The sequence below is a fragment of the Phoxinus phoxinus genome, assembly GCF_949152265.1.
Source record: "Phoxinus phoxinus genome assembly, chromosome: 13".
Lineage (NCBI taxonomy): Eukaryota > Metazoa > Chordata > Actinopteri > Cypriniformes > Leuciscidae > Phoxinus > Phoxinus phoxinus.
Genome location: NC_136888.1, coordinates 28,211,618 through 28,236,539, shown reverse-complemented (window position 1 = coordinate 28,236,539; position 24,922 = coordinate 28,211,618). Strand labels below are relative to the sequence as shown.

Genomic DNA, 24,922 nt, shown 5'->3' with positions numbered 1-24,922 from the left:
CACACAACTTCTGCACAGGCAGTCTGCCTGAAACACACAAACCCAAGTGTGGGTATCTGCAGGTTGAAGTAATAGACGTGCTGAAAAGTAGGGGACGTTCTGACAGGTAGAGGGTGTGCTGAAAGGTCAATTGGTCGCCAATGTTGCCTGTTAGGGTGTGGGTTAGGGGTTAGTTTCTGTTGTAGCATCATGTACCTTTCGACACGCCCCTATCTTTCAGAACAACTCTTTTGGCATGCCCATTACTCTGAACCTGCAGCTATCCTGGTCTCAGACAATAAGCAGAGAGATACAAACAGTTAAACGAGGAAGAACTCGAGGACTGTTGTATAACATGGATTTTAAGACCCAATCAGCAAGGAACAAATAAGTGTTATATGAATGGGTTTGTTTTAATAATCAGAGACACTTTAGAGGACCTACACAGGATTCCATAAGGCATAATGACAGAGAATAGACAGATTTGTAGTGATTTAGAGTTCAAAATATAATGTGTTTCTCATTCCTTTTCCCCTTAGAGTCCTATATGTCACGACATGGATTTACAAGCTGTTTCCACAGTAATGCCATGTTAAATGGGCCAGTTTTATAACGACAACTGTATTCACAAACATGCGGCCAAAGAATCCCCAGCCTAATATTTCATGATTACTTAACCACTATAATATTAGGATCCGTGATACTTTAGCCAAAATCTTTAAGAGCCATATCAGCATAAAGTTTTCCACTACACCCTTCAAAAAAAAACATTCCATTTTATGCTGGAAATGATTTTAACACAAAGAGGCTTTTGGAGAAGAACAAACATCAACCCATCTCCAACATAATTGCTTAAACATTTCCCTTTGGTTGCAGCACAATGATGGAGCAGTGCCAAATACAGTAGAAGAGCATGATCGCTTCTCCAGGATACTGATCCACGGGACATTTTCCTGCTGTCCTACAGTCTGCGATTCTTAAATTGCACAGTTTCCATATAAAACCACTTTCATTCATTCTAGTTTATTCTGAGGCATGCCAGAGTATTGGCTTAAAATAAAAGTTTTACTATCCTTAAATCTTTTTTCTTCAGTGCGCTGACAGTTTTCTCACTCTATTACTCACTGGTTTGTTTTACAGGTAGGTGTTAAATGCCTAAAAGTTATGGATTAGGGAATTGATACTGTACAACAGTGGCAGGTCACCATGGTTACCGAACAGTCGTTTTCCTGTATGTTCTGCTTTCCTTCAGCCTATTACTCCATTATGACATAAGCAGTGTGTCCCACGCCAAACTCTCTCCATTGCAACCACAGTCATTTCCGTGCTGATAAACTGATTTAATGAAGACTCCAGAGTACACAAATGGAAACTGCCTGCCTGCCTGAAATGTAGGAGCCTTGGAGATCTATTGCAAGAACATGGTGAAGAAAATCCCCAAGTTCAAAGCTTCACCAAGACACCAATAAACTTGTATTCCTGGTCATTTGTGTTACAGATCTATGCCATCTGTGGCTTGGTGGCCTCATAATTGAAACCGTATGGATATGTGGTCTGCCCAAATATTATGTCTGATTTGGTATCAATGGATTTATGGTAGTATGTATGGCCAAGAAAGGGTAAGGCGGTGTCACAGTAAAGTGGATGATTGTGGTACTCTTGTGGCGGTAATCCAGCAATAAATGCACTTTGAGGCTTAGTGATCTGCCTCTGAAATCCTGCAAAATGTAACATTTCTGTCTTCAGCATTTTCATTCGGTAGACAGAACCAGTTGTACTGTTGCATATGAGAGTAATTTTCTCTGCTGTAAAGTAAAGCCAAAATAAAGTCAGTCAGATTACTTTTGATTTACCTATTGCTAGACTAGCTATCAAGTGAGTGAAAACAGAAACTGCATGGAAACTTGGCACTTTATGAAGGTGATATTTTTTGCTTTTTGCATGTGTGCAATCTGAAGTAATAGATGTTTCAAGTATAGTTAATATAGTTTTTTTATCAAGTTTATTAAGAGTTCAGATATCACACTTCACTGAGATTGTGGTTAACATTTAAAAATGAGTCTATTACTCAGATGTGCTTGATAGATAACATTTTAAAGAACGTAAGTCATTTATTTAGGCAATTATGATTTCCCCCCCACTTTTTTCACTTTCAACAACTTTTATTTTAAAGCATACTAAAAAAAGTTATCATTCAATAATTGTAATTTGACTTTGAGTGTGGAATATTATAAAGTAAAGTACACTTCTGTTTTAGACTTTTAAATGATCAATTGTTTATACAAAATCACAGTAACAGGATTGACGTTTTGTCGTTAGGGGAAAATCGAAACAAAAGGAGATTTTAACGTGTCCTTAAAAAGTTCACTTCTTAAAAGAATGATAATGTCATTATGACATTCAATTATACATTACCCTAGAATGGAAAATGTGATGGTTACAGGGTCCACAGTAACAGGGTTGAAAGTTGCACAGTTTAATTGTGATGTTACAAACCTTGTTTTCAAGGTTATGAAACTAAATTAATGCTGTTGTTTCTACTAGAGCTGCATGATTAATGGTTAAAAGAAAGTGATCACGATCGCGTAAAATATTAATATTATCACAGAAGTAATGGGATAAAATTTTATACAGTGGTAAACAAAATTATTCAACCCCTTTTGCAAAGTTTACAGACTTTCAGCTGTTTTCAATGAACAAATCAAACAAAAGTAATTGAAATAGCTCAACACAACAAATGTTTCAAGTGTTTTCCCCAAATTCAACTTAAAATATAACTTTAAATGACTTCTGCAGTCTCAAAATGATTAAACTCCTTCATGGAAAGCATCTTTAGTACTTTGTAGAGCACCCTTTTGCTGTTATGACCTGTTGCAAACGCGATGTACCTGCAGACACCAGCTTCTGGCAGCGTTTCTGAGGAATCTTAGCCCATTCCTCGCGAGCAATGGCCTCCAGTTCAGTAATATTATTGGGTTTGCATGTTGCAACAGCCTTCTTCAAATCCCACCAGAGATTTTCTATGGGGTTCAAGTCAGCTGACAGTGATTGACCATGTAGAATCTTAAAGGACTTCTTCGGCAACCAAGCCTTGGTGGAATTTGAGGTATGCTTGGGATCATTGTCCTGTTGGAAGGTCCAATGACGCCCAAGCTTCAGCTTCATTACAGACTGCATGTTTTCTCCTAGAATTTCCTGATACTTCAATGAATCCATCTTCCCTTCCACACGCTCCAGGTTTCCAGTGCCAGAGGATGCCAAGCAGCCCCAGAGCACCACCATGCTTAACTGTAGGAAGAGTGTAGGTTTCAGCACATGCTTTATTCAACTTCCTCCAGACATATCGCTGATCCATAGGGCCGAAAAGTTCCAGTTTTTTCATCGCTCCACAGAACAGAATCCCCAAACTTCTGTAGCTTATTTATATGATTAACGCATGCGTTTAGTACGCGCCTTGCTGTGAAAGCTGAAACCCCAGTGTCTGTTGCCACCAAGTCTTGCTGCAGGTCTTTTGCAGTTAGTCAAGAGTTTTTTTCTGAACCTGTCTTCTCAGAAATCTGGTTGCAGCCTTTGATAGCTTCCTTTTTCTGCCCCGTCCAGTTAGTGCAACCACTGTTCCTTTAAAGGGACAATATGTAGGTTTTTAGGTATTTTATTATCATAAATATGTCCTCAATGGTGTACAAATGCCAATGATCTGACTTATCCTCGTAAACGAAGAATTTATTATCTTTATATACATAGGACGGGTAGGTCCACGGAGGCTTCCATGTAGTTCCTCCATCTTGAAAAACTATAATAGCAGAGAGGGACGCTTGAAACTGCCCCGGCAAGTTCAAAAGGCTGCATTGCACTGTTATTTATAATGGAGGACCATACATATGCCGAGCCACAGGAGAAGAAATCCTCATCGCCAAAAAAAGTCCAAAATAGACCGTAAAAGGAAACGTGACCGGAGATTTAAAAAAACAAGAGTTAATGTCGGGATAGCTTTTTCCAGGTGGAAAGAGCTAATGCAGAAGAAAGATTTCAAAAGAGACGCTGAAGTTGCCTGCTTTCTTCTGTGTCAAGTTGCAGTTTGTTTGAAATAACGAAAACTCGATGAAGTGCTATTAGAAGACATCCTGTCATAGTTTTTTGGCATATAACGGCTACCGTAGATGCAACACGCATTTAAAAAAGCGAGGCGCTGGAGAGCCCAATTAGTTCAAAATACTATTTCCATTTAGTGACTTATCCTGTTCTTTGTTTGTAAAGGGCGATGATATGTTCGCTTAACTTTTTAGACAATTCTTTAGCCATTTTTCGAGCATGCAGTCAAACGTGACACTCAACAAACCTAGCCAGTTCAGGTATTTCATGTGTTCAAACCTGGTGCAACCAATGAAGCCCTTGATAAGTTGCATCATGTGTCCTTGAGACCACACCCGTTTTGCAGATTTGTGCTGTTGGGAGGGATTATACTCAGCGCGTTGAATAACTGTCAGATGCATTTGGGGAAACTCTCCCACATCCTCATGATGAAAGACAAAAGATTTTTGTTGTTGTTGATTATTTATAATAATGTAAGCAACAGAGACAGCAAAAATTGCATCAGATATTCATTGTTAATTTTACACGTTAATGACGTTCTGTAGGATGACCCAGTTACATTAACCCGAGCGTTGTGTCGAGCACTAAAGCTTGCTGAAGGCCAGCAGGGACTCGCTTCTCGTTCTCGCCCAGCTGGTGTCTATCTGCCAGTGATTATATCACACTTCTCAGCTTCATCTGACATGCTCTCTCTCAACATTTGCCCATTATACTGGAAAAATCCTCATCAGCTCAGGCAACAGTTACCTTGGAAAAGAAATGCCAATAACACCCCAGCATGAAACACGGGCGTTTAATGCCAAACTGGTGCCAAATCATGAACAGCTCAGTGCCATAAAGTTTTAGTGGTAGTAAATAAGGGGAAATGTGAAACTCCTGCACAAAGTATGTGACTGTGATAAGTCAAATCTCACAATAATTACACAGGAAGTGCAAGGAAACAAACAGTTCTTTCCTTTCTTTTTTTCTTTGCTTCTAAGGGTGTCAGTTTTCTGGCATAAACTTAATGCAACACATGCTTGCCATTTAGTTAACAAACGACAGTAGGCTAGTCAAATACATTATGCTGTCTAACTTGATAACGTTTAAATATTTGTCTAGCAATAAAAACAGACATGGGATGATACAATTGCCTTGCCATGCAGTGCAACGGCTTGCAACACTGTTAAATTCTTCATAACACATGCAAGCTCATCATATCCTGTTTTATTTCTTGTTACCATGGCACAGGAAGTAAACTATGACAAATAACAGCCGGTTGCTAAGGAAACTATTTTTTTTTCTCCTTTTTGAGAAAACAGTTGTATTCTTTCCATGTTGTGCCACACCAAAACTGAAGCTTAATGATGATCGTTTGAGATTATCACATTTAAACCAGTCCCAAGTGAACCGATTATGTCTGCATATTTTGAATATTTGTTTTATTCTAATTTAATCTTGTTTTATTCACGCTATTTCTTAAAATAAACATATACTTTAGGGCTGAAACACAAACATTACAAAGAGAAATATGTAATTTTACTTAAACTTGGGTTGACAAGTATGAGTTAAATAATCCTGTGACTGTGTGAACCATCTTGAAACTTTTCCAAGATAAACATTTTTAACTGTATTGACATGTAACTGATGAAATGATCGTACGTGAGAAGGTGTTGTAGCTAGTACAGTAAGCCTGAGATGAATAGAATGATGACGTTGTTAATGTGAAGTGGATGAATAACATGTCTGTGATTTTATTTTTTCAACATCACGTGTTGAGAGGGACATAAAAATCTTTCAGCTAGAAAGAAAAAGAAATCTGTCAATCAAGGGTACAAACTCACCCATAACAGAGTTACTATAGCAACATGTCCACCCACCCATATTGACATCATCATTGCTGTGTGTACATGTGATGCAACAGTAAAGGGCAATAAAAGAATCACCCTCAAGGTCTGTAGACCGTCTCTCTCTCTCTGTGTGTTTGTGTGTGTGTGTGTGTGTGTGTGTGTGTGTGTGTGTGTGTGTGTGTGTGTGTGTGTCCTCCTCATCTTTGACTCATTGACAAGCAATGACATTTCGTCTGTTCTCAGCTCACAAAAAGAACACATTGCTTGAATCCCGGCCCTCCCTTTGTGTTCAGCAGTGATGAGTTCAGTCCAGAAAACTGTTATTCCACAGATCCTGATTGCCTAATCACAGACGTCTGTGTTTGTTTTCACTGCACTCTCTCTCTCTCACTTTTATACACCCTGATCTATCGAACTGGCATTGGGCTCCCACAAATAGCCCACTACGCTACAAAACAATCTGCGATTATGCCAAAAATATGATATGCTGCACGTTTTGTAGTGAATAACACCAGGAAATCAAGTTATTTATAAGAGAAGCATTTTGGAGTAATGATCTGTGAACCACGGCAGTTTGCTAATGCCAAATATTGGCTGCCAGACGGATTACAATAGTGCTCCCTCTGAGATGTATGAATGTTTTGACCATTGACCGATGCAGTGTTGCGGAGTAACTGACTGGAATAAGCAACTCTGTTAACTTACTGTATTTTCAGTAGCGCGGCTGGAGCTCAGCACTTTTCAATATAATGTCTGGAATTTTTCCAGTTCCAGAGTTAAGGCCAGTTCAAGTACAATACTATAATAATAACTATAAAAATATAGTTAAAGAAAAAATCTAAATTTTAAAGAATAGCAGTCCACACACCACAACTAACGACACAGATGAATGATAAAGTTGGAATCAATTTTAAAATGATTTCTTGGGGGGGTTTTTTGGCGGTTGGCAAACCAGCTTATAGGTGCTTTACTGCCACCTACTGGACCGGAGTGTTGATCCGAAAATTTGGCTGGATGAGGGGGAAGGGGAATAATAATATTTAATATATATATATTTTTTTTACTTTTATACTCACTCCATCAGGGGCCCTATTTTAATGATCTGAAACGCGGATCTCGGGCGCTGTTGCTATCATGCCGGCGGGATAAATTACTCTTGCGCCCGACGCAAATCTAAAATGGGTTGGTCTGAAGTCGCTACATTACTCATAGGTGTGGTTTGGGCGTAACGTGCAATAAACCAATCAGAGCGTCATCTCACACTCCCTTTAAGAGCAGGCGGGCTTGTTCCATTGCGGATTGCTATTATAACGGACTTATAACGCAACTTACATGATGATTACTGTGATTTCACAGTCTTCAGAATTTTGTTTCCTGGTTCTTGACGGACAACACACTTTGTCAGATGTCCTTATATACCTGTGTCTTGCCACTATTGATCAAACAGGTTTGATCCTACATTACTACTACAATTAGCCTGAATAATTTGGGTAAATGTGTAAGCTAGATTTATTCCTATGTTTTCACATCTTCATGAGCACCACAATGAAAGATATAGGAATGATACATCCGTCGGTGAACAAAATCAATTGCGCTGGGTGCAAGATAGGGCCCCAGGCCTGTTTCTTTAAAAAAAAAAGTAATTAACAGTGTATATATTTTCCTCAATGCTGCTCCAAGGGTGTTTTTTTAAAGTGAAGTTTAGTTTCAATTTGCCAAGTACTTCTTTAATTCCTTTCTTTCGTTTTCATATATGGATAACAATCCATCATCACATGTTGGACAGACTCAGTTGATTCCACTCAAAAAAAAAAATCTAGCTGATGAACAATAAAAACAGTGACAGCCAATGAGAATCCATCCTGCTTTACTTTTTTAAAAGCATTTAAGCGGCAGATGACGTAACTGTAGCACGCGCTTAGAATAAACAGAACGTTATTGTGCGTTGGTGTGGATGCTAACATAGTTATCGTTATAGTTATCTTTAGTTATCGTTCTTGGTGTAAACCAAGTGTGCCGCACAAGTCCTGAAAAGTGAAGCCAAAGCATTATGATCGCACCCCTGGTGGCTGGCTGCAGTATAGATCATATTATGTTCATTTTTCGAATAGGTTTGGTTTATTGAATTAATTGATGCTATAAAACCGGCGTGTAAGGGCATGATTCACATGTGCGTGCGATTGAGTGCAGACTCTGAACAACGTAATTGGCAATATCCCCGATGTTTTGGGATATCACAGTGGAAGAAAGTGGAGACACACTGTCCATCTTTTTTTTAAAAGGTATACTATAGACCTTATTCACAGCAGCGCCATCTTTGAATGAAAGCCATCTTTTCAGTGGGTTGTACTGTTATTGAATGTTTTTGGATTGCTGACGAAACATTGCAAAAATATCTTTCCAATGAGTTTCAGTTGACAAAAAACTCCAGACACATGAGCTGTGGAAAATTATAAGTAATCAGGGAGCTTTATTTAGCTTTTTACAGCGAATGCCATTGAAAACATTCCTTGCTTTCATACCTGTCATGGCGCTGCTCTGAATAAGGTCTATGGTGTGAACGATAACAATAATGGCCTTTAGCAACTTCTTTCATGAGGAGCGCTGTTCTAACTTATGTCTCTGTTTTTATGTGACAGTCAAGTAAAAACACAAGGCAAGTCCATGATGATTTAATCTACAAATTTTCAAGCTTAATGCATCGTTTAAAAATAAACAGTTGGGGGAAGCGAGCAATGAGGGTGTCCAGATCAGATAACGCTTTTGGTGATGGTAAGCAGACAATGATAATAGAGCTGGAAGAGACTGGCAGGAAAATGTGTCTCTCAGCATGGATTGCTGGATCTACTGTCAACAGAGGGAGGAAATGAAGATCAGTGGAAAAGCCTTGATGGTGAACCTCACAGTGTAACACTGGGAAAGCCCAGTGAACAGGACTGCAGTTCCACAGGCCTGCTGGAGATGAAACGGCGGGTGGGTTGTTTGCTGGCAGTTGGAGCCTGCTGAGACGAAACAGTGGCCATGACTGGGTAAACACGGGTGGCATGATAGTTGGGAGCTTGCTGATGGATTAGATGAGGGTAGAGCTGTCAAGATAAATCAAACACAGGAAAGAAGAGACAGAGAGAGGGTTGCAGCTATATACACATACTGTGGCACAAGAATCATTCATATTCAGCATACATATTCAGCATATATTCTTATTCAGTGCACAAACTTACAATATATTACAGTGGTGTCCAACAGTCTGTGACCACTTTGTTTTTCATGTTAAAGTCATGAAAGCAAAATAGACAATTCTTTTATTGAATATTGCAGTGCTTATTATAATTGATTTATTCGTGCACAAACTATGTATGCGTTTCACTTATATACGTCACAATAGGAAAGAAAAGACTCAACTTTCGTTTAATGTCGACATTAAATTTAAATTAAAGTTTGGGGATTTTTAAAATGTGAGTGCACACATAAAAGTAATAAATAAAAAATAAAAATACCATAATGTTCTGATATTCTAAGAAGCTTATTGACCTCGACACAAAGTTACAGTAAATATGATTGTGATATCATATCAGTTTTATGGCTTTCTTCATGTTGGTTGCACAACCTGAACAGATTTCTTTCAAATATTATTAATATTAAAAAACTGCTTCATTTTTTTTTTCTGAAAATACCTATAAAATATTTATTTATCAGTTCATTATTAAATCAGGATATCGCCCTGGTATTTTTTACTTTATGAGGAAATATAGAAGTGGATTTTAATTCAGAAACGTGTTGATCATAGTACAGGTGTATGAAAGCCACTGCATGTATGAATTAAATTTTTTTTAATATTTTTTAATAAATTAATAGATCCAGACCCAATGTGTCATGTCATTTCATCTGGTTAAACTCTCTCTCTCTCTCTCTGTGTGTGTGTGTGTGTGTGTGTGTGTGCGCGCATGTATGTGTGTGGGTGTGTGGGTGTGTGTGTACTTGTGAGGACATTTCATAGGCGTAATGGTTTTTATACTGTACAAACTGTATTCTATCCCACTGCCCCTATCCCTAAACCTATCCATCACAGGAAACATTCTGCATTTTTACATTTTTAATAAAACATTGTTTTTTATGTTTTTTAAGCTAATTATGAGGACTAATGAAATGTCCTCATAAACCACGTTTAAGTTGTAATACCAGTGTAATACACATGTCATTATACAACTTTGTGTCCTCATAAATCACATTAACAAGAGCACACACAGCAAAACAAACTGTGTTTGTGTGTGTGCGCGCGCGTGCGTGCGTGCGTGGGTGCGTGCGTGCGTGCGTGCGTCATTGATGTATCAATGATGTATCAATGATGTATCAATGTCATTGATACATCAATGGCACTCGATTTTGTACATCAATGATGTATTTCGCTACTCTTCAAAACATGTTGAGCAGTTGCCATGGTGCATTTTATCAATCCAGGGGTTGGGCAGAGTCGAGACACACCTATATCCTCTCAGGAAATATTTTATCTATCAAATAGCCTACTGATGTTACTAAATGTTAACACGCATAGGCATTCACAAAATATACCCAAAGACAGTTATCTAATGCACCACATTCATAATAGTTAATGAATGAGAAAGTAGCCTAGTAAATGTGCTTTTGTCTCTGACTATTCTGTGTAAAAACAAACATTCTACAAACTATTTTAAAAACACAAAATAGTGTTTTGATGACATCAGGTGGCCACCAACGTTCCACATGGCTGTTTGATTATGAATGCGTCGTTCAGCATGGTCTCTTTTGAAAAAGAATCGTTCTGAATGGAATGAAGGTTTGTACCTATAGTACAGGATCATATTTCTACTCTGTGTCACATTTCCATCTTCATTTCAAACAAGCAGAACTCATCTGCTTTAAGCGCAAACCTGAGGTTATTCACACACGCAATGCATCTCCGGTGTTTGTATTCTCTCTGCAAACTAATTAAAAGCCAAATACATAGCCTACAGAATGAACAGAGTAAAAACCACGAAGAGTATATCTAGATGAATCAAGGCGCGTTCTCATGTACGCACACACGCGCGCTCCCGCTCTATCTCTCTCGCTCTCTCCGTGACCGTGTGCAAACTATTTCCACAGTATAAATAAGGCTGCAGAGTAGAAAGTCTCACACCAAAGGCGTGGCTGTGTGCAGGTGGACTCCATCTCAACTCTATTCAAGCTGGACTTTTCTCCTCCGAGGAACTAAATCACCGCAAACATGCCTAAATGCCCAAAGTGCGAGAAGGAAGTGTACTTCGGTAAGACTCCTGTGAAATATTCATATTTACATACAGTCTACTGTTTTACTTTAAGGAAAAGTATGAAAGAAGGTCAAAGTACACTGCTGTGTTGTTGTATAATTTATTATTAATGTTTAAATGAATGTGTAAACTAGTTTGAATGCAACTGCACGAGGGATTAATCAGGAAGAGAGATGTCAACTGACTGATGCATGTGGACACTATTTCCTGCTTGAAACTTTTGCAAAACAGCCTTTACAAAATAGCTTGTGCAGACTTGTTTGCAGCAATAAAGCAGTCATGAAGAATACAGTATAGAAAAAAAGTTTGAATAAACCATTTTAAATATAATAGAGAGTTGCACAGTGTTGGGTAGTACTGTATGTTGTTGTAGGGTGGTTAGACTAAATCTTAAATTAGTTTTGAAAAACTGAAAATATATCATACTTTGAATGTGTAATTTACATTATTTATATTTACAATAATAAAGAAATAATAATAACATAAATACCAGAGAGGGGTCAGCAGCACAGCCAAGGCTAACTATGCAAATGACAAAGTCAAATTCGGCTTTACATTGTAAAGTAACCTTTTTGCATTGTGTATTCAAACAAACTATTTGAATAACTTCTGTACGAAGGCAACAAGACAATGGTTTAAAGAACTTTAGGCTATTATTGGCTCCGATTCATCCAGGAAATCAGATATGTATCTGTGACGAAGAATTACAGGCAAATAATATGGTAAATGTATGTATGGAAAATTAATTTGTGATATTTACATGGTTTGAGCATGCCAAGCTTCTCCACTAAGGCTCTCTCATACTGCAAGTCTGGGCTTGGGTTTTGTCCAGACCATTCTACTTCTTTTTTCTTCTTTGCTATTTACTGAACATTTGTAGCCAATATAAACATGCCAGGCTGTTTGTGGTATAGGTTTCCAGCAGTGTAGTTACCGATGTTTTCATTCACTTTGAAACAAATGTCAAAGCCAGCATTTCATTAAAAGTTTAATCTGGTATTTATATAATTTACATTTTCTCTGAAGTAAGATATAGCCCTCATACCGCATCTCACACCATCCATCCATCCTGTTCACTTCTAATGTTCTCTAAATCTGTAACTTTTCTATCATACAAAACTGCCTCATGTGGCTGGTGCTGGTCTTTCTTCACTCGGGCTTATTTAATGTTCGTATGGAAGCATTTACAATGGAAAGAGAAAATCCACCATGAAGATATAAGATAGAGATTAGATACTGGTATAATCAAAATAACATAATTTTCCAGCTTTTCCAAAACTGCAAATAAAAAGTGGGTGTTCCGAAGTGTAATTTCAGTTTATATGCAAAAGTATGGCATAATTCAACTAATTCAAATAAGGCACTGACGATTCAGACACGCTCATTTTTGTGGTTCGCTTTCACAGATTTGTTTTAATTACAATACTTGCAAGTTTATAGGAAAAGTGTGTCATTTTTTTTTAATCAACATTAAAAATAATGACAGTTTTGAAAAAGGTGTCCCAAACACTCCCCTCAAACCTCTCCTATTGGTCAGTCAAACAAATAGTCCCGCCCCAAAATCACACAATTGGTATGAGTCACTGTTGCTCTGTCTGGTTGGTCGGGAAGCTTAAACAAACAGAGCAAAGTTTTGATAGTTTCAATTCTGAGTGGGAATATATTAATTTTAGCTACTCTGAAATGTTTATTCTGAGAAAAAAAAAATGTCTCCCAATAATTGGGGGAAAAAAAACACATTAAAAAAAATAAGATATTAAATAATATTAATAATGATAATTGTAATTTTTTTTTATTACTACTATTATTGAACATGTTTTTTTCCCCAATCACTTCCTCTTTCATTGAGCATGAGAAACAGTTTCTCCATTTATATGGGAAAAAACATGCAGAATAAAGAAAGATGGCAGTAATTCAGCTGCAGATTACAAATCTCTGTGTTGTAGACTTTACACCCAGTCTAGGACACTTTGCATTGATAACGAGCATTAACAGAGAGAGAGAGAGAGAGATTAGTGTGTCTTCTGTGTATTTGACTGAGGGAAGTTAAGTAATTACTGTCTTAGGTGTGGCTCAGATGACCAAACTATTTCTTGGCAGCACTGCAAGGGCCCAAACCCATCCTGGTGAATTCCTTTCGGCCTTGTTTGTCCTTTAAAAAATGTTCTTTCTCACATGGACCATTGATTCTCTCCCAGTATGTCTGGATCATGAGTTCACAGTCCAGTACTAAACAAAAGAGCTTCCTGTGTCATCCACCGTAGTGTGACTGACTTGAGTATGACTCTTATTACAGCTGTTGTATATAATTATAGCAGCTCACAGTAGTCCATAACAATGGGAATTATGTAGTGTTATGTGTAATCCTTCAACACTCTGCCTACTACATAAAGCATGAAGTATTGGTGTCTGGGGTCTTTGCCAGCACCTCATCACATTTTTCACATGTATGTCACAGATGGGAACTGTTAATCTGCTCTTTGTCCATCCTTTGGTTTCTGCATGCCAAAAAAGCTCAAACAAAGCTCTTCTCTTGAAGCCATAAATCTGACATATTTCAGAGTGGTCATGCTTTCAGACCATGAGATATAGATGCTTGCCCAAAACCTCCCTCGTAAAAGACCCGATCGAGCACCTCCCCTAACCGGAGACGCCTGAGCATGCATGACTTTGTCTTCCCTTCCCACTTCTTTTATGAGGTTCATCATGAGGGCTGTTTGGAGAAATCTTTCTGCTGAGGGCTGCAGATAAAGACTTCTTTATGGACATTTTAAAGGGAAAGGGAGGAATGAATTCCTCTGGGAGTGTCCCGCATACAGCGTCCACACCCACCCATGTTCTCGCCGTCATGACTTTATCTGCTGTGAGCCGAGAAAAACAATAATCTGACAAGACTTGTAGCGCGCTGGACTGCAGAGAAAATCTGACAGATTTGAGACTTCAGTTTGAGCTTTTTTGACATTAAAAGCTCATCATGACTTTAACTGGACTACATAATGGCTGCAAATCAACTCACTTTCCCATGCCTGATTGACTATGTATTCCCCTGACTCTTTTGTTAAAACAACTTTACGGCTAATGAGTGCTCATTTAGATTCTTTTAAGTTGTCGATGAGGTCATAAACTGGCTTAAAGCAAACATTTTCTGCATTGACTTTTTAGAGGAAATCTTTGCACTTCAGATAAATGGATTTAAACGTTAAACTGTGTTAAATAAATCTCCTATTCTCACCGATGATTCCAATTCTCAACCAAAAATATGAAATAATTTATTAAATATTTAAAGAGATCACCCAAAACAATTTTCTTCAGTCATTTTTCATTCACCCTCATGTTGTTCCAACCCGGTTTGACTTTCTGTCTTACTTCAGAACAGAAGATCTTTTGAAGAATTAACTGTTTTTGTCCATACAATGGAAGTCAATGGGGTCCAAAACAGCACGGAACTACATTGACTTTCACTAATTATAAGTCAGAAAAAGTCACTGAGACGTTAAAAATATCATTTGTGTTCAATGGAAGAAAGTCACAGAGGTTTTAAACAACAAAAGTGTGAGTAAATGAAAATTTAATTTTCATTTTTGGGTGAACTATCCATTTAAATATTTATTAAACAATTTACATATTTTGGCTAAGAACTGGCATCACTAGAGGGGGAAGGGGTTGGCACCTTTAAAGCCAAATATTTAATTCCCTGGGAATTTATAAAAATATAGCTTACCTCGAAATGCAATGTAAGTCTCTTTGGTTAAAAGCGTCTACAAAATGCATAAAAATTTAACAAATAAACAATTAGGGGCTGGGAAATTTAGCAAATAATGTACACTGCAATTCTGCAGAAATATATCCATGTTGGCCTATTTTTATGTGGTTTTATGAATCAATTATGTTTATCATTAATGTTTCAGCGGAGAGAGTGTCATCACTTGGCAAAGACTGGCATAGACCGTGTCTGAAGTGTGAGAAATGCAGCAAGACCCTGTCGGCTGGCTCGCATGCAGAGGTAAGTCAGTAGCAGAACTACTCACGTACTGCCAACCTCTTACTGGGACAGATTACTGTTCCAGGCAGACTTAATGGAGTCCAGTTAACTTTTGGCATACTTTTACCTTGCATAAACACTTCAGGGGGATGGGCTGTCAGGGTATTATGTCTTGAGGAAGGTCTTGCATAATGGCCCCCGTTCAAGTCCGTTAATGTACTGACTAATGTGTTTCACCTCACAGCATGAGGGGAAGCCCTATTGTAACAACCCATGCTACGCTGCACTCTTTGGACCTAAAGGTACGTTTCTACAATGCATCATTTTACTGTGCTGTATAGGGTAACTGTTAAACTAGAGTATCACATTACATAGACTACTGCTTTACCTCATTAGCACATGACCTGCATGGGGACAGCTGTGGGACAGTACTTGACCACAATCTCTCATCTCATGAATTTATTCAAATTTCTTGCATTATCCAGTGGTACTTAATGCAAATGTCTCCCTTACACTGATCCATAGAGTTTTTTTGTGTGTTTTTAATTCTCGTGTCTAATGTTTAATTTTAATTCTCTTTTTGCCCTCAGGTTTTGGACGTGGCGGCGCTGAGAGCCACACATTTAAATAGGCAATTGCACAGGTGAGTTTACAAAATAAAAATGATACATTTAACCTATACTTAAAGTAGATGACGTGACATGCGCTAACTGTATTCTTCTTTTCCATTTACAGGCTTTTCTCACTCCATAAGCTTGTTTTTAGGAGCTCGATTTTAGTTTTTTAGTTTTTTTTGCCACTATTTTTATCCACATATTGTTAAACCAAAGACAAAATGACCAAGCCATGCCATTTTTTAGAAAGTACTAATTTGTATAATCTGTTTTTTTTATGTTGTCTGCTATAGCAGCACACAATGATGTATCATTGGGGGGTACTAAAGACCCCTTAATAATTAAACTGAACATTATACATTAAATGTATGTTTTAAACCTCTACTTGTCCCTCACATTTTTTTTCCTCAAATGAAATAAAATATATTATAAATCCTATATATTATAAGTCCATCCATGAAACACAATTTTGCATTTATTTATTTATTATCCTTTTGACAATAGCTACGCTTACATGGACACTTTTTGTTTGAAATCATTCCGATTGATGAATCTGAACATAGTGTTTACATGAACGCTAAATAAAGTCGGGTTGATGTGTGCATTTATATGTCACAAGCTTTAAATCAGAATCATTGATCTTTTGACACACAGACACTGCACAAATATGGAGTTCCCCGCTGTTGGCACCTACTCACCATTCTCCTACCACTGCTTCTTTTCTTTGTTTTAAAAAGCAGACTTAATATCAATTCATTTTGGGTCCTAATCAGGGGACGTCAAGCACACAAAGCTTCTGCAATGCTACTTATATTAATTATGCAGTAAAAACGCCCCAAAACAGGGCGTCTGTGGATGAGAGTCTGAAGACAAGGAATGTGCGTATTTCATTCGCCACGTTGTCATTATCATGTGACCTGCCAGCGTCAGTTGCTTTGCTTCACCGCCATTCACAAATCCTCTCCCGTGGCCTCATAGGATTATTAAAGTGTCCATCATACGCACACTTCAGAATCTTGCCAGAAGTAGTAGGTTATCCAGGTACTTTTTTCCTGCTCTTTTATGAGTACTGTGATTTCGAAGCCTATATGCGTTCAACAACAACTCATTCCGTGACTCATTACGCTATTTTTATGTCATTGCACATACCAGTTTCGGTTTACATTTCCTATCGAACTGATTAGAAATGTTTTAATTCACATCTTACAAGATTTGGCTAATCCATTCCGATTGACGAGGTGGTTACAAAAGGATTATTAGGGTCCATGTAAATGGGGTCCTAGAAAAAAATGGGTTCTAGGGTCCTAGAAAAGCTTTAGACCACCGGCCAACTGACGATTTATTATTATTTTATTTGGCACTTGGCGAGTGTTAATATTGCCCCCTTCGCCCCACCATACAAGATGGCTCTTTAACAGAGCAATTTCCACTTTGAGAGGAGCCAACAGATGTTAAGCTTTTTATTGAAAAACTAATCATCACTGACACAGAAACATGAAACAGATGCAGACAAGCAGTGTTAATTTAGAGCAATGCCTCAGAGTACAGCCACTTCCAAATCATGGCAGACCAGGAAACAGACCCTGCCTGAAGGGTTAATCGGTAACTATTGCATTTTTTAGAATGCCCTTATATGGTAACATACCAGAATGAACACATGCTGAATCTCGCATACATTTCGAGGTGACTGGCTTCAAAAGGGAGTGTCACTTCCAGTCTGTGACTGTTTGACTTGTGTGCCTACACCCCTTCAACTCCTTCCCACCATCCGACACAGAGCGGCTGCTGGCGGCGGGTCAGAGGACAGCAGTCGCTCGCTATGGTAACAGACACAAACAAAAACCAACAGTGACTTGGCCAAGGCTCAGCATGTCTCTCTTTAGCATTTGCCCCTGAACAACGATCCTTTATCATGGTGAGATCTGGAATGAAAGAATGAGACAGACAGAAAGGGTTGTTCCCCGCATTGCTATTTAAAATATTTTTCAGAGAAAGAAGCATTGAAAGCATGAGCACATGCTGAAATACATCTATTTTTATAGCAATATAATTGAGATCACGCAGCTGTGCAGGTTACACACCCCCTCACGCTTGCAACCCACAGGAAGGATATTTTAGATTTGTAGATGCAAAATCAGAACGGAAACTGCTGTGGAGCTATTATCTGCGATACACCGGCATAATAAATTGCATACTCAAATAGAGAAACTGAAAATTAATCTAAATTTGCATGGCCTCGCTTTCTTCACTCATCTGGGTTGCAACGGCAGCACAGTTTCCTTCAACGGTTTTATGACAACGGTTTTATGGATATTTTTCAAGTTTTCTTTGGTGAAAGTGACTTTAAATGGGCAAAGCAGTACAATACAACAGACCAAAGGGGATTATTACATTTGCCCAAGAATAACACTGCAGTTTTATGTGTTATTAAGATGCTCGAGTCACGAGTTATGGAATTCATATAAAGTTTGTAGCCAACTACATGGTACAAGTAATAGTACTATACCATTTCCAGCACATTTTTTAGCTTATCCTCTATATTAAAAATGACATTTTTACCACTGCACACTAGCCTACTTATTTTCCTTTGGGTTTCTCAAATGGGCCTTTTTTACAAAGCATTTCCCTACAAATGTCTTTTTTTAGTTTTAGTGTTTTCCCTGTACTGCAATAATCTGCCACTGGTTACAATAATATTTTTTTACACAAAGGAAGAAAAATACTATGGAAGTCAGTGGGGGTACATCAACTGTCTGGTTACCAACATTATTCAAAATATCTTCCTTTGTGTTCAGCAGAAGAATTAAATGAATACAGGTTTGAAACAACTTGAGGGTGAATAAATGATGACAGAATTTTAATTTTTAAGTGAAGTATTTCTTATAACTTTATGCTCTTGGGAACTGCACTCCTGAGTGGTTGTTACCATGTTGCTATGGGGTTGCTAAGGCGTTGGGAGTGTTTGTTAGCATGTTTGTAAGCAGTTGTTAGGTGGCCCAAGTCGAAAGGATCCACTTCAAAGTCTATCTGAAATTCTGGTCTCTTTATATGGCTCACGTAGCCTAAATATATAGATTTTTGCCTGTTTTATCATCCATGAAGCCAAAAGCATAAGTCTGATTAATTAGAAAAATAATAGCACACCTCTTCTGAACAACATCAATGATTTGAAGTATCATACATGTCAAAGTTTAATACTTGTTTGAGTAATATAATGGCATTAGAGTATAAGAGATATTAGTAAAATTCTTACGATTTTTTTGTTGGGATTACAAGATGTTATGTATTTAAATCTTAATCGTCAACAATGATATAAAAAGCAGACATGATTACTGTGTGATTACTTTTATTGTGCAGAGCTCAGAGAAGCTGACCATTAAACATGGAATGAATTTTCCAAACAGTTTTCCAAATAAATCTTTCAAGCGCATGAATTTGTCCGAGAAAGTACAACAGAGTTCTATTGATAGCAGACAGCCCTGCCAGAAAGTGACATGAGGGAGAACCTGTGGTCTGATGTTGAATCTGGTCCTCGTCTCTTTTGGCACAACATAATATTTGTTGAATTAAATGTTCTGTCCCTTCAGTCTGATCTTATTGTATCCACCCTCACTCACTCACTGCTCTCTCCTTAGACACGGCGAAGCAAGGCTGGAAGAAATCTGCTGCGATGAGCTGCACATTTCTCATCATGTGACTCATCTGAGTCAGTCAGTCAGTGTGAGCTAATAAGAGTGGAGTGAGAGAGGAAGCTACGGGCACCTGCGAGGTGTGAGGGGCTGCACATCTGTCTTTCTTATTGTGTTGATTAGCAAACAGGGTGGGCTTCCTGCAAAATCCCAGAGGCCGGATGTGATAATATCCGTGCAGTGCTTGACTATATGTTTGAAATATAGGATACTTACAGAATACTGCACATTATACACTGTAGCCTATAGCTACACTGGGTCTATATTTCAATCAGTATGCCACATAAATGACAGAGTTATCACCAAAAAAAATGGGCCTACTGATGGTTACTTCGCATTTTTTATTGAATTTTGAGTAAAAATATATTTTGGTAAGGTTGGTAAATAATAAATGAAAAGGGCTGTTACAAATTATGGTTGTCATGGATTCTTTTCGCATTTCCGGGGTTCTCAGAAGCGGAAAAGTAGGCTAATCATAGTTGGGTAAAACTTCTATAGTGGTTAACAGAATCTACAACAAATAGGCTATAATTTTTTTGCGTTTCCATTTGCTCTAATAGCAAATTAAACATGCACGCAGCAGCGTTAACCAGTTCTCTGTCATGTTTTGCCATAGTAATAAAACTATACTGTTTATAATATGTACTGTATATAATATATGATAACAAAATACAGTTAATTGTACATACATCTTTTTTAATGAAAATATAAACAAAAATACTAGATTAACTGTGGAAACGCATCATCGCTTTCTGTGAAAAGGGTCCATTAGACTGAAAATTAAAGATAAAATTCAAGTCCGAACTCCTCCCTGCAGGCAGCCTCCCATCGTCTTTTACACGGCCCTTCTGTTAAGAAAGTGCTAAAACAAGATGGTATCCGGTGCAAATTACACTATAATTGTAGGTCTAGTTGTAAATATAAAGGGAATTTAACTGCAAGACTTTCCCTCTGGTCCACTACCTTCTGAGGAGTTTTACCCCATGATGCAATGTGTCTATTAAATTAATTACTATGAGAGGTTATACACACACACACACACACACACACACACACACACACACACACACACACACACACACACACACACACACACACACACACACACACACACACACACACACACACACACACACACACACACACACACACACACACACACACAAACTGTTTATTTAGTGGATATGTTACATTAGAAGAACAATAGTGTATATGATATTTTCTGGTACAGGTGAATAATAAAGAATCTGTCAAAAGTAAGACAGTAAATATGACTTTTTTTTATTTAAATTTAAAATAGGCTATATATATTTTTTGTATGGTGACATTATTTGCAAGAAAAATCTCATTCTTAGTACAATAATGTGTATTAAAAAAAAGATAATATTTGTTGTACAAATTTTATGCTGATTTCCATTCAAACATTTTTGTATCTTTACTAAGTTACTGTATTATGGTAATGAGAATAACCACTGTAAATAAATAAATAAATAAATCTGAATGGTAATCAAAATACATTTTCTTGATCTAATTTCTCATTGATTTCTCTTTTGATCTTCAGCTAAATGTGACCTGGGAACCTGATTTCAAAAGAAAATATGACTGTGATTTTACATGAATTTGTACGATTTGATTTGTACTGAAACATGATTTTTAGAAAAACGTATGAAAGTCCACCCCTAAATACAACACTCAAAAGCAAATCTACAAAAAAGATCTTACGAATACAAATTTGCCACCAATTCGTCAAATTGCAAAACAGTTATGAATTGCCATGAGAGTGCATTGAACCTAAACATATTTTTTTGTGAGATTCACCCATCAGGAGATTCATCAAACATCTGCGGAGTGGATCTGTTCCATGTTTTATATATTTAAAGCAGCTCTTCCTCCATACACTTCAAACGCGATTCCACAACTTTCCACTAAATTACAGGACCACTAAATCTGATGCCATTAAGCATCGCTCTTGTATTGATGTCTTTTTTAACATGCCCCGAGGGACATCCGGGCCGAAGCGATGGGAATCATGATTTGTGGGCTCCCCATCTGATTAATGAACAAACCTATCAAATCTGTTACAAATGCCCTGGTGGAATTTCCTCCAAACACACTTTACCTGAAGTTTGCATTGCAGACTCCTTTGTGTGTCCTTCTATAAGACAAAACTGATCCCCTCTGATCTCTGACTGCTTCCATATGTTGTCTAAGAAAAACTGCAATCTTCTCTCTACAGAGATTATGTTGGCCATATTCTCTCTGCATCTCTTCCAAGTGGGTGGAAAAGGGAGTGAGAATGTGCACGAAACCACCTCACACTGTTCTCATTTGTCTCTCCCAAAATCCCCTGGTGCACACTTTTAAATACATCAGTCAGTTCTTTACCTACAGCCCCGAAACTGCACAGACAGAACCGCAGCAACATCAACACACCTCCGAGAAGTTTCTCATCATCGCGTCAACAAACCTCAGTTTGTGGTGGATGTATGATTGGTGGCTCTGGTCAGTGTGCAGGTGGTGTTTATGTGTTCTCAACATTTCTTTGTTAAGACAAATGGTTTTGGTTTTGCAGTAAAAGTTTGCTCTGACTTTTCATACGCACGCATGGCTAAATACAGCTCTCTGAAACGTAGGCCTATCCTTTCATTTGAAGGTATAAAATGACATATTTGTTTGTAATACTCTGTTTGTTTGCACATATATGCACTTATTTTAAGATGAATCTTGTTTATCTATCTGAATGTTCTGGACAAAATTACATAATTGGTTTCCATCTGCATGGATGCTTGAAACAGAAACAACTGGATTGCAAGATGTCATGGAGGTTTATTTGGCAGATATTGGCGCCACCCAGTGGTAGAGAAATCCCGAGCAAACACACGCGCACACACACACACACACACACACACAGTTTTGTTTTATTCAGAAATACAGTACGAAATGCAACGCCCTCCACCCCCCAATGTTTTATTTCTTTATTTTATTTTACTGTATTGTATTTTATCTGGTTAGTTAAACTGGTTCTGACGTGTTAATAGGCCTAAGCCTTCCATGTCAGTGTCTTGTTTTGGTAAACTGAAATTTATGGCATTTTTTTTTTTGTATTCATAGTTTGTTAAGAATAGCCTATGCTAATTTACGCAACCAGTAAATCAGTAAAAAAACCAAGACGCAATTTAGCACCCCAAAGTCTTATCATTTGATTTGTAAAATTAACTCCTTTGATACATCATTGCTTATATGTAATATTTTTCTGTTCCAAAAAGGAACGGGGATTAATTTGGTGAGTCTTACATTTAACATTTAATTATTTGACATAAGCACCTACTTAAATTTAGGCCATTTTCTGAGAGGCTAGCAATAGCAAGCTAGCTTTGAAATAAGTTCTCTCACCTTCCATTCAGAGCCTCCAATTCCACCGTCAAAACACACACACAGGATGCAAACAAAAGCGTCACTAGAGAAGGCGTTAAACTACCTTATGTCTCAAAGCACATAACATTACACTAATAATGAACATAAACAACTCAAAGAGCAGTGACCTGTATCACCTGACTGCTGCAGGTTCATTTCGGCATTGATAGTGCCATTCAAAACCATAAATTCGAGTCACGGGTTTCCATCTCTTCCTATAGTTGTGTCGTGAAAGTAGCATATAAGCTCTTTGTTTTAGTTCAGGAGGAACAGTAAAAGGTGGCTGCTGAGTCGCGGTGCTCAGTGAGTCTGATGTCTGTCAAATTATGCATAGCATGAAATGTGCTGATGTTGAGTGATGTCTGCACGAGCAAGGTGCACAGAAGTATGAAAATACATACCTTGGCAGGCAGGTAGGACATCGTATCATTGCATTCGGTCCGAATGAGAGAACATTATGTCCTATGCCTTTCACAGATATATATAGGCTACATATAAATACATTTTCACCACACTTAACTTAGTGATTGCTATCAGGATGTGAGACTTTCAACCAGCATGACAAAAAATGTTTCTGGAACAAATTACTTCCCGTGTTACACTTCCAATGAATGATGTATTCATACTTTTAAATTAGCCTCACTTGCTATACTGTATTTATATTTTCACATTTATGTAGACTTTCTCTTATGAAGCAACAGGTTATATACTTCATTAATTTCATTCTTACGATTTTTTTTCTCACTTTCATATTTTCATATGATCACTGTAGCTTTTCTAGTGTGAAAAATAATGTAGACAACAATGCCACCATGTGGACATTCAGTGTGCTGCAGAAAAAAATAGAATAAAAACATCTCAATGATTATCTTGATCTTTTTTATTTGTGTCCTCTAGACATCATTTGGCCAATTATAATACACTCTTCCTCCTCAAATACTGTTACAAATATTGTCATGTTTATTGTGTTTTTTTTGTCTTATTTATTATTCTAAAACATGATAAAAACACAGCTGAAACACAATAAATTATACTGTAGTAAAAAGCACTTCAGAGTCCTTTCCACAGCCATCATTAGTGTACAAGCCCATATGAAAATAGCATAGAAAGTGTGCATACAGTTATAGAAGCCTTTTTCATACTCCTCTACAGAAGAATTTCCCTTGGCTGAATGAAAGACAGAAACAGGAGGTGCACCCTTACAACATTCCCCAAATTAATTTCACTGTCATTTCTGAATATTCATCTCTCGATAACAACAATAATAACAAAAAGCTTGGCTAAATCGTTCAACAAATGCCCACATCTTCATATTAGAGCAAATCAGTCTTTTCACATATATGAACAAGAATATATAATATATATATTTTTTTAAAATAACAAAAAAGACATTAAATAGTCTAAGAGGCTTCTTTTTCTCACTTGGCTTTGAGTTTGAAACTGTTTTGGTGCATCAACTACTCACAACCACGCATGCAAATACACACACACACACACACACACACACACACACACGCGCGCGCGCGCACACACGCACGCACACACGCACACACACACACTTCTGTGTTATTAGCAATAATTGGAGCTGTTACTGTTGGCTGTGAAATCCCCTGGGTGCCTATCCTTTAAAAGAAGACTCTTTGTTGCCATGGAGACAAAGCCAAGTGCTTAAGTGTTTGGCCAGTAGAGAGATAGAAACCAGAGCTGCTTGCAACTGCCCTTAAACTCGCCAACCATCAGATCTCACATTTGTTCTTACACTAAAACATAACATAAGTTGATTATCTAATACTTTTGTTCAAAGACGCTGAGAATAAATTAAAATAAAATAAAAATTGGAGTAGGAGGGAGCTCAAAAGTCCCACTATTGCTATTGCACTTACAGTGTGGTTTTATAATTCACTCTCTCAGCAAGTATATGCAATCTTCACTTAAACACAGGCAAACGTCTAAAACTAAAAGTCAAATGAGAAAAAGAACCCCCCCCCCCCCCCCTCCAAACAAAAACCCAACATAATTATAATAAAACCGTACAAAG

General features: G+C 37.6%; 1 protein-coding gene across 1 annotated transcript; it reads left to right on the top strand.

The window, feature by feature from the left end:
- Nucleotides 1–10,956: 10,956 nt before the first annotated feature.
- On the top strand, nt 10,957–16,163 carry crip1 (cysteine-rich protein 1). The gene is made up of 5 exons (XM_079633389.1): nt 10,957–11,182; nt 15,094–15,188; nt 15,412–15,469; nt 15,758–15,810; nt 15,903–16,163. Exons 1-4 carry the CDS (start codon nt 11,143–11,145, stop codon nt 15,796–15,798), a joined length of 234 nt encoding a protein of 77 aa, XP_079489515.1. The 5' UTR covers nt 10,957–11,142; the 3' UTR covers nt 15,799–15,810; nt 15,903–16,163.
- The last annotated feature ends 8,759 nt before the right edge of the window (nt 16,164–24,922 follow it).

Excerpts from the sequence above, each read along its gene's own strand:
- crip1 (XM_079633389.1), top strand. The coding sequence starts at position 11,143 with ATGCCTAAATGCCCAAAGTGCGAGAAGGAAGTGTACTTCG. Across the intron at positions 11,183-15,093 it reads CGAGAAGGAAGTGTACTTCG|CGGAGAGAGTGTCATCACTT; the intron begins GTAAGACTCCTG and ends TTAATGTTTCAG. Across the intron at positions 15,189-15,411 it reads CGGCTGGCTCGCATGCAGAG|CATGAGGGGAAGCCCTATTG; the intron begins GTAAGTCAGTAG and ends TTCACCTCACAG.